Here is a 13,932-nt window from a genome sequence, read left to right on the forward strand (position 1 = left end):
AAACCAAACTCACCTGACATGCTCTCTGTTTGCGCTCTCCACCACTCCCTAACATACTTTGAAAAAAAGCTGTTGATTATCCGCTGAGCCAAGTTTAAACAAGCTCGATTTGTCATACCCTGCAACCACTGCATAACGTCAACCATTCAAATCAGTTTTTTGGTTCTTAAATTTCTTACAAAATATAAAATCTAAAGTGTTTGTCTTCAGCTTCACTGAATCGCATCAGCCCTTGATAATGCTCTCCTTATTTGTAAAAACAAGGAATAATTTGGTCTTCTACCTGATCTCTCTTTCTCTTGTTGCAAGCCTGTGAAGACTTTGTTTAGACCATTTCTCTATTCCTTCATTTCCTATCCAGGAAATGTTCCTTGTTTTCAGTTCACCTGCAGGCACTTGTCCCATATCTAACACTTTAACAATGCAAACATTATTACTGTGACTTCATGAAAGACTGAATTAGGCCTACATAAAAACATAAACACAATATGTGCAGGGTGCACCACTAAAAGAAAGATGTTATTTGTAGAAACTGATCTTTTGAGGTTACATAATGCTGCATTAAAGGACTCCCACACTAACAAACTACTGATTTATACTAGTCATTCTCAGCATTCCAAGCAACATCATTATTCCATCAATACTGTATTTCCTAATACTGCTTTGTTTGCGAGGAACAGAGAATAAAGTGTTATTTAATTTTTTTCACATATTACAAAGTACCGTGTGTTTTCTATCATGTGGAAAGTTTGTATTTTTCCAGTAGTTGCATGTAGATCACTGCCAACCCAAACTCACCAGTCCAGTTTTGTGTTTGCGCTCTGCACCACTCCCTAACATACTTTGAAACAAAGCTGTTGATTATCCGTTGAGCCGGGTTTAAACAAGTTCGATTTGTCACACCCGGTAACCACTGCGCCACACTGGAAACCGTTTACGTTTCCATTTTATGGTTTTCAAACTTTTTACAAATGTAACATCTGAGGTGTTTGTATTCGCCTAACACCAAAAGTAAAAAAAATAAATCCATTTTATTTTGCAACCACAGTTGGAACTCGTTTGGGTTGCATCTTTACCAGTTTTGACTGCAAGTTACGAAACCAATAAAAACGTGGAAAGAGTGTTGTGACTATTTTACTCAAATATCCCTAATTTAATCCACGGCTCAAGTCAGGTAATCCCACAAATCTGGCTTTAGTAGCAGGAAGGAAGCAAAGCTGAAGGAGACGCTTTGATCAGAACAGAGAAAACATGAGTACTGGAAGCCTCTGCATTTGGGGTTGGCAGCATCATGCTGCGGAGAAGATTATTTTTCAATAGGCACAAGATAGATGTCAAGACTGTGATGAACACAGAAAGTAAAAGACTTAGGATTAGAGTAAAGGTTCATCTTCCAGCAGGTCGTCAACCCTAAACCTACAGCCTAAGATAGATTGAAACAGAACTAATTATACGAAGTACTGATCCAGGTGGGCTGAACACAGATCACACACAATTTCAGGTTTTTATTTGTAAAAAATAATTGAACACCAATTTTTTTTTTTTCGTCTTTGCAGTTATCCACTAATAGGTTGTAGTTGTTGTGTGAGAACATGTGCCACTTTCATTGGTTACAGTGCTTTTGAAATGCATTTTAAATGATGAATTCCTGTTTGTTGTTTGTGTGATTGTGGGCTGTTATATAACATTTTCATACAACTTGTTAAACAGGTCATGGCACAAAAAAAAAAAATGTGTGTTGGAGGTCCGGAGGTTGTGCCATTCACTCTATTTAAACCCTCCCAAACAGCAGAGATCTCACTGTGGACTCGCCTCTGGATCCAGGTAAGCTCCGGACTAAACTAAGTGCTGTATTTTTGTTGTTACTGAACTTTTCTGCAAATTTTGCCCACGTAATTCCTCCAGTTTTGCTGGACAATTAATTCCTGTGAATGGGTATGGACTGACAATTTTGCACACTGAACCATAACTGTTTACATCCAAATTTTTCAGGTGCACGCATCAAGAAACTTGCTCTGCTTTTGTTAGGTATGTCTAAAAATGTAAACTGGATGCAGTTATTTTTTTAAAATGTGATTCTGACTACTGTTTTTGTGTCCAGATCATTATCCTGTCTGAAAATGGCTGAAGAAATTACTGAATGCGAGATGGCATTGGGTCTCTTGTTTAGCGTCTTCATGGAGAAGCAAGGAGACGATGGAAAGCTGACCAAACAAGCTTTTTTGCAGCTGCTGAATGAACAGATACCCTCATTCAAGGTGAGGCGAACACATGCGCAGCTTTGGTGTGAGACAATTACCAAATTCGCACAATATGTGTGGCCTAGATATTTCTGCACTTATATTTATTTATGAGTATGCTTTTACTAATTAAGGTTTATAACCCACTAAGCAGAAAAAATGTTACATTGCAATGTTTGATCTATTCACACATCTGCAAAAAATTTAATAAATTACCCAAATGTGCACCTCATGGGGGTAATTTAAGGTGAAATATTGCTAATAAGTAAACTTTTACTCATATTTTAATTTCTCCCCAGGCGGGTGGTAAAAACATTGGAGAAGAGATATTCAAAGGCGTAGACTTCAACAAGGATGGAGCCGTCGACTTCAAGGAGTTTGCTATGATGATTGCAGGATTCGCTTCTATGAACTTTGAGGCCCTTCAAGAAGTCATGGAAAAATCAAAGAAGGGAAAGTAAGACTGAGCAGGCCAAAAACCACTGATGAATTAAAATTCTTGGTTTGACATTAAATAAATAAAACCTTTTGCTGCCAAATCTTTATGCAGCTCTGTCATTCATTTGTTTTTATTTTTGAAGTTGTAGAAAAACTGAAAATGTGGCAAAAACCGGTTTGGTGGAGATTTATTAAACATGTTTTGTGCGCAAACTCGCTAACATTAGTAATTTTCATCACCTTCAGCTGAGTGCAAATGTGCAGAGTTTTCAAAATCCCTACCACAAGAGGGCGCAAGTTCAATATGGAAAGCACACCTGACCAAAGAACAGGATAGAAAGAGGGCATAAAAGAAGGAAAATGTTCAAGTCTTCTTTCAATAATTGTTTTTACTTAAAGGAAACTCAGATCCGCTGACTTCACTGAATGAAAAACAATATATTTTTTTAACCATGAATGAATTTTATTTTTATATTTATAGTGAATCTCCTGATGTTTCTGTATCCTGTAATTTTCCAACATTTCTGCATTCAACTGAAGGGACAAACAAGTGACTTTATTATCTTTTAGGGGAAAAATTGGTCATAAAATCAGACCATTTCCTGCGAGGCTCTCCTTGAGGTGACACAATAAATTAAAAAAAATGTAAATGTACTTTCTAAAACATAAAAAATGTTATGCCCATAGCAGAAGGACTTAACCTTGCACATTTATTTATTTTTAATTTTTATTTTTTATTTATTTTTTTTATTTTTTTAGTTTGTCAAAACTGTTGCCATACAAACTGGAGGAAATTAGCCTTCCAGGATTCATCCAGAGGACGTACATACAATAAGTTTAACACCATACATTTTTCTCTGTATATTTTATTAGTAGCAAAAACTTATGATTAAAATGATAAAAATCAACCAAAATATTCCAAATTAAGCTCATTAAAGATCCAGTAGGCTGGATCGTTACAGACTAATATTCTTTGTAGACAATGAAAATTCTCAAAGTAAAAAAATAAAATAAAATAAAATCCTAATGGTGATCTAATTTTCCAAGCGGTTGCCCGTTTTGGATGTTGCAGTAATTGCATGCAATGTTACATTTTCAACACAAGGTGGCGCTAAACTCAAACTTTTTTTTCTTTTTTTTTACTCAAAAAGGATTGCAGACATGGTCTCTGCGAGATTATGGTTCAGTTACACACGTTGACAAAATAGTTCAAGAAATTATGTTTTATTCCTGAACGTCTTTCATTTCTATTCATCTGGAAGTTCATTTTGCTGTAAGTTTGATTCAGTTTATTCATTCAGAACCAACTGAGAAAAAATGTCAAGTGGTAGTTTTTGCACAAATGGAAACCACCACTGGTCAACTCAAACTGTTTCCTGAAGATAACAGTGATCTTCACAGACTTCAATCTACCAGAACATCTTTGTGATGTTTTGACAGCAATCTAGAATATACCAATAAAGGGACTTTCAGGTTTTTACTGTACAACGTATAAGAAAAACTTTTTTTTTTTTTTCAAATCAGAAGGAAATATATGGCAAAGTCAGAGAATTTACATTAGCTGAACAAGAAGAGGACGCATATGCAAACTTTTGGGCAGATAAAGTTCACTTATAGGTGATTTAAATTGCCTAGATTTTGCAGAAATTTCAGAATGTTACTTTACAAGCTTCTTATACTCTAAAGTCCCCAACAAGATAAGAAAAAAGACTCAAACCCCTTTTCTTGGAGTCCAAAAAGACCAATCACCCGCTTCGGTAAGTTAAACATTCGATTCCTTCATCATAAACTTCAACTCTGTATATAGCCGTTGAGTAAAACTGTTTGTGCTACTCACATTTGTTTGTTTGTATGTTTATTTTTTCCATTTTCATTCATTCGAATCAATTGATCAAACTTTATGCACTTTTCACACACCCAGGGTGAGGTCAGAAACAGAAGGACAAACATTTAATCACTACAGACGGACACACAATGACACGGTCAAAAATGATCAAATCAAGAAATGCTGAAATAAATAATTACTGAGATAGATTAGGAAATCAATTCCAGGATGAATGAGGTCAGTCAGAGGAACCCAGACCTACTGACTGTACTGTGCTTAAAGGATCTTTGGGCGACTCCTACACTACAAACTCTCTGGTTCCCGCCCCCCTTTGCAGTCTGTTATGGTTACAGTGGACAGAAGAGCCTGACTCACAGAGCCGGGGCGGTGTCCGCGTATAAAAACCTCTGCTGCTTTTCTCTCAGTCTCCTGCACACGTTCTGCCCTCTCCTCTGCCAGAGATTCCTCGCGTTTATCCACGGTAAGAGCTAAGCTAACCTACTAACAGGCTGCTGCTCTCTTACAGGCGGGGGGCCCTGCAGTGATTGTTAGAGGACTAATAATGTTGAATCGTTAATATATGTATGTGTGTCAGAGCTAAATCCAAAATAACACAACTTGTAGAAATGTTCCATAACTTTTAACAACTTTCTGACACAACTTTTAGAACTTTAGGCCTATATGCGGTAAAATAAACCCATATTGTGTGTTTTTTGCTGCCTGTTGAAGTGCATTGTAGGGTAAAATAAGGGTGTGGTTGTGGCTGTGGGCACTGTCCTCTCTCTTTACTTCAATCCTACCACTGTGGGCCTCTTCATTTCTCATCTAGTTCAACTTTTCCACTCAGCCTCCCACATCAATGACACAGTCTCAGTTTTTCCTTCTACTTCTCCATTTTTCTCAAGCTGTTGCTACAACAAAGCATAATCAGGAGGATTGGGGGGGTTTTCTGTCAACATGAGGCAATGGCTCCTATCTTGCTGACTAACAACTTAATAACATACCCTGCATAATAACTGCTTGTGAACTTTACTCATTTGTTTAAAGGGTGGCGAGAGAAAGCAAAGAGGGAGGTACCTATAATTAATTTGGGTTAAAGTATTTTGATGAAGATTTAAAAAGATGTAATTACTTTCTGGATGTTCTGTCAATGTTAACACATTAATGTGAAAAGTTTAGCATGCTAACATTACATAATGCATTAACTAATGTGATTCAAAAGCCTCTCTCCTCTGGAGGGTCACTAAACTCAAAGCACTGCATTATGAGGTCTTGTACTGTGGTCAACAATCCAGAACTGCATAAGCAAAAAGGATGACCAAGGAGAGTCATCGTCACATTTTGCTTTAAAAAAACACAAGTTTGGATAAAACTAAGTTGGCAGGTAGCCGACTTATTGTAACGATGAATTGTCCTTCCACCAGTTTAACATTTCAAAATTAAGTTTGAACAAAATTACTTCTTTTAAACCTTCTGGAATATGAAAACCTGGAAAACTTAACATGAGACGATAAAACATTTTCTTAAATATTTACTGAAAACATGCAATTTTTACATTTCAAGCCTGCAAAGCTAATCACACTGCAGCAGTGACTTCAATTGATCAAATGTTTCAATCGATCAAAAGCGATACTTTTCATTCTCTTTACCGAATTAATAAACGCAGCTCTGGTCTTTAGGGAGTTCGTTCTGCACCTCCTCGAAGTTTCATTTGAGTTTGACCGTTTTTCCTCTGCGCCGTCTTCACCTTTCAGTCCTCACCCATTCCCAGCAGCCATGCCCTCTGACCTGGAAACAGCAATGGAGCTGCTCATCGTGGTGTTCCACCGTTACGCCTCCAAGGACGGCCGAGCAGGGACTCTGAGCCGGCGGGAGCTCAGGCAGCTGATGGAGAACGAGCTGTCTAACTTCCTTAAGGTGCGAGAAAGAGCTTGAAAACGTCTCTAGCGCTTCTGATGAAGTGCAAGATTTTTCACTTTCGATCTCTCTCTGTCCGTCCATGCAGTCTCAGAAGGACCCTGGTGCCATCGATAAGATAATGAAGGACCTGGACGCCAATGGTGACGGCCAGGTGGACTTTGAGGAGTTTGTTGCTCTGGTAGTTGGACTGTCTGTTGCCTGTGAGCAGTGCTATAAGATGCACAAAGGACTGAAATAGTGAAAGTGAAGATTAATGCACCAAAAATATTTTTTTGTAAAGATTGTTTTGTCAAATAAACTCATTGGATGATTTTAAACTTTCAGGCGTTCCTGCTTGTTACAAATGTGTGTAATGTAGATATCACTTGAAAAGTGTTTTCCTTTGGTTTTTACACCAATTTTTACTTCCATTTTACAGTTTTTTTAGACTGAAGGGTCAGTCTGGCTGGTTTTAGTTGCTGTTCTCTTGGATGTCTTTGTGGTTCTCCACTTTTAATTTCAAACTGAGTAATATTACTAGAGCAAATTACTAAGTGGCACAATATCTACATCCAAGGTGAATGGAGGGAAATTATACTTATTGCATGGTTCTGCCCAAAAATGAACATATTTAGAGTAAAGTGTGACGAGAACTTAAACTTTTGAGACCGAATCCTACTAAGATTGATCAGACATCATCCTGACGTCTTGATGGCTTCTAAGGTTTTTTTCCTCACTGACTCGCCGGTCTCTGCTCGCCCAAGTGACCCAAGCGTTGGGGTTGAAGACGTCAAGAGGGTATCAGACACAGACCAGCAGTAACTAGAGAAATTTATAATATTAGAAGGCTAATGAGATAAGGAAATGCTCGTTGCTTTTCTGAACTACACTGGTTAGGCAGTTACTCAACTGCCACCCAAGACTTAATCCCATTTATTTACTTTAAGGCATTTCAATTTAAAAAAGATTCATTCACATCTAGATTTATCCCACTGCCATTTGGTCATTTCAAATACTTTCTAAATTTCTAACTTAGTCAAAGAAGACTATTCTTCTAAAAGACCAAGATTTAATCAATCTAATATGAACAATAGTGATGAGGAAAGTCATAAATTTTTCATATTTCGACTATTCCACCTACAGGAATTGGAGTTATTTTGGACAAACAAATGTTGCAGAAACACAGACATTTTAAGTGGCCTGAGGCAAAACAGTTATTGCAGTTTAAAGGTCAAAGTTGAAAAATATTTTCAAGTCTGCCCCGTGTGTACTGGATCTGTAAAAACTGCCTTAATTTTAAGGTTTTTGACTTGAACATAGATTATACTCAAACCTTAACTTTAACAACTTTTACCTCCTCATAAAACTATTTATGTGGATCAATCTCTTGGCAAGAGTGCCAGTGAAACTAGGTGTGATTATGTGACTCCCACCCGTATTTTATGCCTCTCTAACTCTGGATAAAGAGGCGAACTTTGCTTCCTTGCTTCATAAAATCCTGCTTATCGCTGCCCAGAGGAATCTGCAGAATGTTCCAGGCTCAACACACCCTGTTGTGAAGTACAGCTACTCAGCTGATGTTGCAACTTTCAACACGATGATGCAAAAGACGGACGAAAGTTAAATGGGAAAGAGGGTTGCTTTAGGCACAGTGTGGAAACGAAGAGACAGAGTCACAAGATGCATTCAATCAGTCGAGTGTTTTCATTGTGACTCATATCTGGTGAAAGAGAGGAAAAGGCCAGCTCTTCTGCTCCCCTCCCTTCCCCATCCACCCCTGAACAACACAATCAGCCAGGAAGAGCTTCTTTTTTTTCAGTTTTTCATCAATGAAATCAATAATTTAGATAAATGAAATGACAAATGCTTGGTGTTTTAGGAAGGTTTCTGCCAGTGGAATCTCAATTCCTTGCTTGAAATATTAAACTCAGGGAGAAAATACCCCAAATCCTAATGGGCAGGGCTCTCTGATTTATCAGTCTTCATGGCAACAGGGCAAACAGAGCGGTCGCTATGTTACCGGTTTCTGACTGTGTATGTCTGTATGTGTATATGCATGTGCGTGTGTGTGTGTGTGTGTGTGTGTGTGTGTGTGTGTGCATGTGTGTGTGTGTGTGTGTGTATGTGTGTGTGTGTGTGTGTGTGTGTGCGTTTGTTTGTGTGTGTGTGTGTGTGTGTGTACAGAAGCACCACACCCATGTGAACCACCGCTGAGTTTAGACTCGGGTTTTCCAGCTTGATTCACTGTTTTCACACCAAGCTCTGTTGCTATGCAGAGTCTTTTTATACTCTCATCAACTTCATATAAGCGCTATTAATGCAGCGCCACTACATTAATACAATGCAGTGGTGCTGAGTCAGATGTGTAGATATGAAGTAAAGACATTAAGTTTGTCTACTTGATGAAATTTTCATATTAACGGAAATGGATTCAATGAAATCATTACCTTTGCTCCGGGCCCTTTAGAATAAGATAAGCCTTCACACTCTCAGTTTTACTATTGCTGTAGGCACTCCTTGTCAGGGAGTGTGCACTGTGTGAGCTGCTGCAGAGTTAGCAAACATTCAGACCTTCACGCCATACCTGGCTTAAGACAGGCAGGAGCCCCCTCATTACTAAAGCAACACTTCTTTGTCTGAACATGTTAATCTTCCCAGATCTACTGTGAAGCTTTCGTGGGACATTATGTCAAGCTTCTGCCAGCTGGAAACGGTCTGTAAGTGTGTGAAGGCCTTCAGAGTTTAAGAAACAAAATTAAATGCCATTTTCAGATCTGATTTAGTCTTAATATAATGCAACCATTTAAGCAATTGTTCGTGTTACTTTACGCTTCTGTATTGCGGTTTTGTTTTATTGCTAAGTCTTAAAACAAACCAAAAGTAAAATAACTCTAAGTTTAGTGAAACATCAACAAAAGTTAAAATTTGAGCCTAAATGGTTACCTGATCTGATCGGCAAGCGGCTTTTATTAGGAAAAATAATTAAATGTTTTAATGAATTTCAGAGGACCTCCATGGAAAATAAACTGTTCATATTTTAAAGAAACATCGACAACCTGATGCCAGTTAACTTTGGCTTTTAGACCTCAGGCTACAAGTACAGGTTTGAGCCACTAGATGGCAGAAGAGCTTAGATACAACTAGATACCAGCTCCTTAAAATTAGCTCCTTACACAGTAACTTATTTAAAAGTTGCAAATATGTTAAGAGGGATATTAAATCTGTTTTTAATACATTTTTCAGCGTCCATTGATGTTTCTTTCCAGCTCGTTGGTAAAAAATAATAATAAACAGAGCAAAGAAGACAAAGTCTGACTATATTTATTTACACATGAAGAAGGAATATGGAGCAGTTAATTTGTAATCTGTATTTATCTGCATTTTTAAAAAGCGGAAGTGGTCACGAGGGCAACTCTAACCGAGAATGACAAACTAAAAACAGAGCATACACTCACACACGCGCGCACGCGCGCGCGCACACACACACACACACACACACATACACACACACATTTATAGCATTCAAACTGAGATGCCACAGTGTTGATTTGTTCACTTCTTTTTTTTTGGCTTTTTGGTTTTTGCTTTTGTGGTACGACTGCAAGTCACAAATTCACTAATTTGTAAAGAAGAATGAAGCCAAATGGGGTCTTAACAGACGGCTCACAGTGAGCCACTGTGTCCAGTGTTTTCAATTTAGAGTCACATGCCTCTAAAACAAGCAAAGAAAAATCTGAAAACAGTCTTCTGCTTACACAGAACACCAAGAGCGATCTGTTACAGTTCACAGTCAAAGAGTTATGCTACAGTACTTTGCATTAGTATTAATTCCTCATGAATGTTGTCCAGGTTTGGATAAGTTTAGAGAAAGAGAATAAGAGTTTGGGAAATTGTAAGTCCAAACTTTATTCTCTGTTGCATTGCCTAGATGTCTGTTGCTTTGTCCCTCAATTATTTCATCCACAATATCCTCCTTATAGTTCCATTTTTGAGTGCTGCCTGACTTTCTTCTATCCTTTCTTCTTTTCTCCCAACTTTATTTGCAAAGACACCTCATTTTTATTTTTGTGCACCAAATCTGGAGAAAGTTTGCTTATTATTATTTTTTTTATTTTATTTATTTTTTTGCCAATTTTGTTAAAGTTGAGTCATATTGGATGAAGAGGAGCTATGAAGATCAATTTTTAAGTCTTGGCACAGATTCTCACCTTGGCTGGTTTTTGTGTTGTTTCTTTTTAATAAATCATGCAGCTGTGGCTCTTGTTGAAAATTCAGGCTTGTTGTCCCGCTGGAAAGTGAACATCACCCCAATCTCAACTCTTCTGCAGCTTCTAACAGGTGTTTTTTATTTTCCCAGTATTTCCCTGTAGTTAGCTCTGTCGTCACCCAGATGCAGAGAGGGGAAAACCATATTGGGTTTAGCAGCTCATCAAATTGTTTTGACAAGGAAAATTATTGCAAGTCCTAAAAGTTGTAGATGATCTTGCAAAAGGACCAAAGAGAAGGAGGAGTGGCTGGAGATAAGAGGAGTGTTCATAGAGGCGAGGATTCAGGGTGTGGTGATGTATAAAGCATCATTCAGAGCCGTTTCTGCATCCCTGCAGCTCATTAAAACACTCACCGTCGCATTCGAATCTTCTGCCATCTCAACCTGGGTGAGTCAAAAGCCTCAGGGCTCTTCTTTATCTGGCTTTTATTTTATGTATTTATGTACTTCAAACAATATATTTGAAACTTAAAGTTTAGCAAACTAAAATATTTTTTGGTTTGTTGTTGAATTTAACTTCCTGAAACATCCCAGATTGCTACAGTTTTTGTTTTGTTTTTTTGTTGTTGTTGTTTTTTAGAAATGGCAATGGCACAGTTTAATCTTTATGGTTTGTGTCAGATTTTACTTTTCCATCCAATTTTGAACAAAACTAAAAATTACATGCCGTGAAAAAACTGAGCTCCTTAGTCTTGTTTACGCTCTACAAGCTACATTTATTGCACTATACGGCCACAACACTTAAGTTTTCTGTATTATTCATACACAGATTTACATACAAATAACAAACAGGCAGAGGAAATGGAAACATCTGAACTGGTTTCGTGTCCTTTTCCCTCACAATTCCCATCTGCTTACAAACCCTCTGATGGCAGAGTTTCCTCCGCTAACCATGCTCCAGGGAGGAGTCACAATGCAACCACAGCTGGTTCAGCAAAACCTTTACAGAGCTGCCATGGTGCAAAATTCAAACAATAAAAACATCGTCAAGTATCAATGATACGCAAGGTTATTTATTTGTCAGCATGTTCAGGTCAGGGAATCTGCAGAGATGGAGCTGTTACCATATCAACGACCCTATGTCACTCTGTTGTGTTAGAGACCAGCGTGACATAAGAGCGGAGGGGCCCAGGTGGAAACCCAGGGTGTATTTTTATCCAGCTCCATGGAAAATCAAAAAGGAAAAACACAGCCAGTGAAAAACATAATGATACCAAGCACCAGCTCAGCTCATGTGCATTTCGTTGAATTATTTTACAGATTATGTCGATGCCGGCCTCAAAATGTGGAGAGAGTAAAATAAGATTCCAACAAATGCATCGCTGTTCAGTTACTCACACTTTGCACTATTTTTTTTACATTTTCTCTTTTCTTTTATCATAATCTAGCTGCCATCATGTCTGACATCCAGAAGGCCATGGCCCTCCTCATCACCACCTTCACTAAATACGCCAGCAAAGAGGGTGACAAGCACACCCTGAATAAGGAGGAGCTGAAGGAGCTTCTGCAGAATGAATTTGGAGACCTGCTGTGTGTAAGCGACCCCAGAAACATTCAACCATGATCCGCTGTGACACTGCCTTGTAAAAATGTTCATACCTTTTGGAATTTTCCAAATTTGTTCACGTTACCATCACCTGTTCAGTGTATTGTACTTATTATGGAGTAGAAGATAAAAGATACACAGTTTTCGCATTTTTTACAAGTAAAATAAGAAGGCGTGCTGCGGCCATTCAGTGACAGATTGCTGCATCCTGGACACACATAGCAGCAGCATCACATCTCCTTCCTCCCAGCAGCTGTTAAGAGTTTGTAAAAATCCCTGCTCCCAACAAACTCAATGAAAGTTTACATCCCCTTTATAGGTATTTTATGTTGTTTTTTATGCACATTATGTGGAAATAAAGGGATGACTTCAACTTCCTGCAGGAGAAAGAATCTAAACATACAGCTAGAGTTACAATGGCATGGCTTAGATCAAAGCAAATTCACATTCGTAATTATGTGAAATTTGAAAATGTTTTTATTGATTGAGGCTTTTTGTTCAAAATCCTTGAGCTCAAACCAATCATAAATGTTATCATTTTTGATGCATCACATAAAAACGACATGTGTATGCAGTCAATGCCTAACTAAACCTAAAGTACAGGAACAAATTTCAATCTCAAAATTTCCAAAATATTTGAGGTTGTAGATGTGGCAACTACTGATTACGAAGGAGATGAATGGAAATACATGACCTAAATTTTCCAATATTAATTTAATCAAGTGTTATTTTCCATCAACTTCACAACAATGCAATACTTTTTCATAGCATATCATAGAAAATACTGCTGCAAGGCACTCTTTGCGTATGTCAGTACTGACAAACTGGCTAACATTAGACTACTACAGCAAGGTTTGAAGTCAGAAATAGAGTGACACTTTGTTTTTTGACCGCAGAAAGCCAATGACCAGACAGCAGTCGATCGCATCTTCAAGGATCTGGACACAAACAAGAGCAACAGCGTGGACTTCAGTGAGTTTGTCAACCTGGTCAGCTGCCTTACTCAGATGTGCCATGAGCACTTCATTGGGAAACAATAGGAACTCCAGCGCCCTCTTGAGGCTGACTGAAAGATCCGCCATTTGGAAAAAAGACAACACTGAATTCATATGATTTTGTCATTTAAAAATAAAGTCTTTTTTTCCTCTGAAATAGTCTATCTGGTGATTTGGTGGTGTGAGAACTGCCGTGATATTTGTGCCACTGTATACTCTTTGGTCCTTATGCCCACAGGCATATGTGGGAGAGGAAGCTGCACGCGTGCAAGGGGAGAACATGCAAGCATGCAGAAAGAGCCCAGGTTCCGATTCAAAACCAGGCCTTTTTGCTTCAAAGCAGCATTTACAACAGTTTGGAAATTGTTTTAGCTACTCAAAACAATCCTAATTATCTGGGATTCTGTAATTCCACTTTAAAATGTCTATTAAAACGTCTGCTTTAAATTGAGGATTTACTTAACGTTTTTTTTTTTCTAATGTTGGTTTTAAAGAGAAAAAAAAATCGTTATATACATTATAAATGCAAGACTATAGTAGCTTATTAGAGGTTACATCTAAGAAGCTTCACAGTTTAAATATTTCTCCAGTGAACGAAACACAGGTTAACCTGAATGTTCTTGCCTTCAAGAAGCAATTTTAATGCCTTTTTGTGCATGTGCTTGCTGTGATGAAAAAGACATATTTACCTCATAAGGAACAAAATATGTCTTATTAGCTTA

General features: G+C 37.9%; 3 protein-coding genes across 3 annotated transcripts; all 3 read left to right on the forward strand.

Moving 5' to 3' along the window:
* Positions 1–1,722: 1,722 nt before the first annotated feature.
* LOC106918165 (protein S100-G-like) lies at positions 1,723–2,779 on the forward strand. Its single transcript, XM_014987712.2, has 4 exons — positions 1,723–1,824; positions 1,993–2,028; positions 2,102–2,258; positions 2,540–2,779. Exons 3-4 carry the CDS (start codon positions 2,121–2,123, stop codon positions 2,699–2,701), a joined length of 300 nt encoding a protein of 99 aa, XP_014843198.2. The 5' UTR covers positions 1,723–1,824; positions 1,993–2,028; positions 2,102–2,120; the 3' UTR covers positions 2,702–2,779.
* Positions 2,780–4,831: 2,052 nt separating this feature from the next.
* LOC106918185 (protein S100-A1-like) lies at positions 4,832–6,740 on the forward strand. Its single transcript, XM_014987736.2, has 3 exons — positions 4,832–4,984; positions 6,258–6,420; positions 6,509–6,740. Exons 2-3 carry the CDS (start codon positions 6,280–6,282, stop codon positions 6,659–6,661), a joined length of 294 nt encoding a protein of 97 aa, XP_014843222.1. The 5' UTR covers positions 4,832–4,984; positions 6,258–6,279; the 3' UTR covers positions 6,662–6,740.
* A 2,725-nt stretch (positions 6,741–9,465) lies between these two features.
* Positions 9,466–13,367, forward strand: LOC106918184 (ictacalcin-like). The gene is made up of 3 exons (XM_014987735.2): positions 9,466–11,057; positions 12,058–12,203; positions 13,112–13,367. Exons 2-3 carry the CDS (start codon positions 12,066–12,068, stop codon positions 13,253–13,255), a joined length of 282 nt encoding a protein of 93 aa, XP_014843221.1. The 5' UTR covers positions 9,466–11,057; positions 12,058–12,065; the 3' UTR covers positions 13,256–13,367.
* Positions 13,368–13,932: the final 565 nt, after the last annotated feature.

Source organism: Poecilia mexicana, unplaced genomic scaffold (genome assembly GCF_051168715.1).
Source record: "Poecilia mexicana isolate PSO_F unplaced genomic scaffold, ASM5116871v1 scaffold_11, whole genome shotgun sequence".
NCBI classification, from domain to species: Eukaryota; Metazoa; Chordata; class Actinopteri; order Cyprinodontiformes; family Poeciliidae; genus Poecilia; species Poecilia mexicana.

Coding starts and splice junctions, on each gene's coding strand:
- LOC106918165 (XM_014987712.2), top strand. CDS start 2,121: ATGGCTGAAGAAATTACTGAATGCGAGATGGCATTGGGTCTCTTGTTT. Junction 2,259..2,539: donor AACAGATACCCTCATTCAAG/GTGAGGCGAACA, acceptor ATTTCTCCCCAG/GCGGGTGGTAAAAACATTGG.
- LOC106918185 (XM_014987736.2), top strand. CDS start 6,280: ATGCCCTCTGACCTGGAAACAGCAATGGAGCTGCTCATCGTGGTGTTC. Junction 6,421..6,508: donor AGCTGTCTAACTTCCTTAAG/GTGCGAGAAAGA, acceptor CCGTCCATGCAG/TCTCAGAAGGACCCTGGTGC.
- LOC106918184 (XM_014987735.2), top strand. CDS start 12,066: ATGTCTGACATCCAGAAGGCCATGGCCCTCCTCATCACCACCTTCACT. Junction 12,204..13,111: donor AATTTGGAGACCTGCTGTGT/GTAAGCGACCCC, acceptor TTTTGACCGCAG/AAAGCCAATGACCAGACAGC.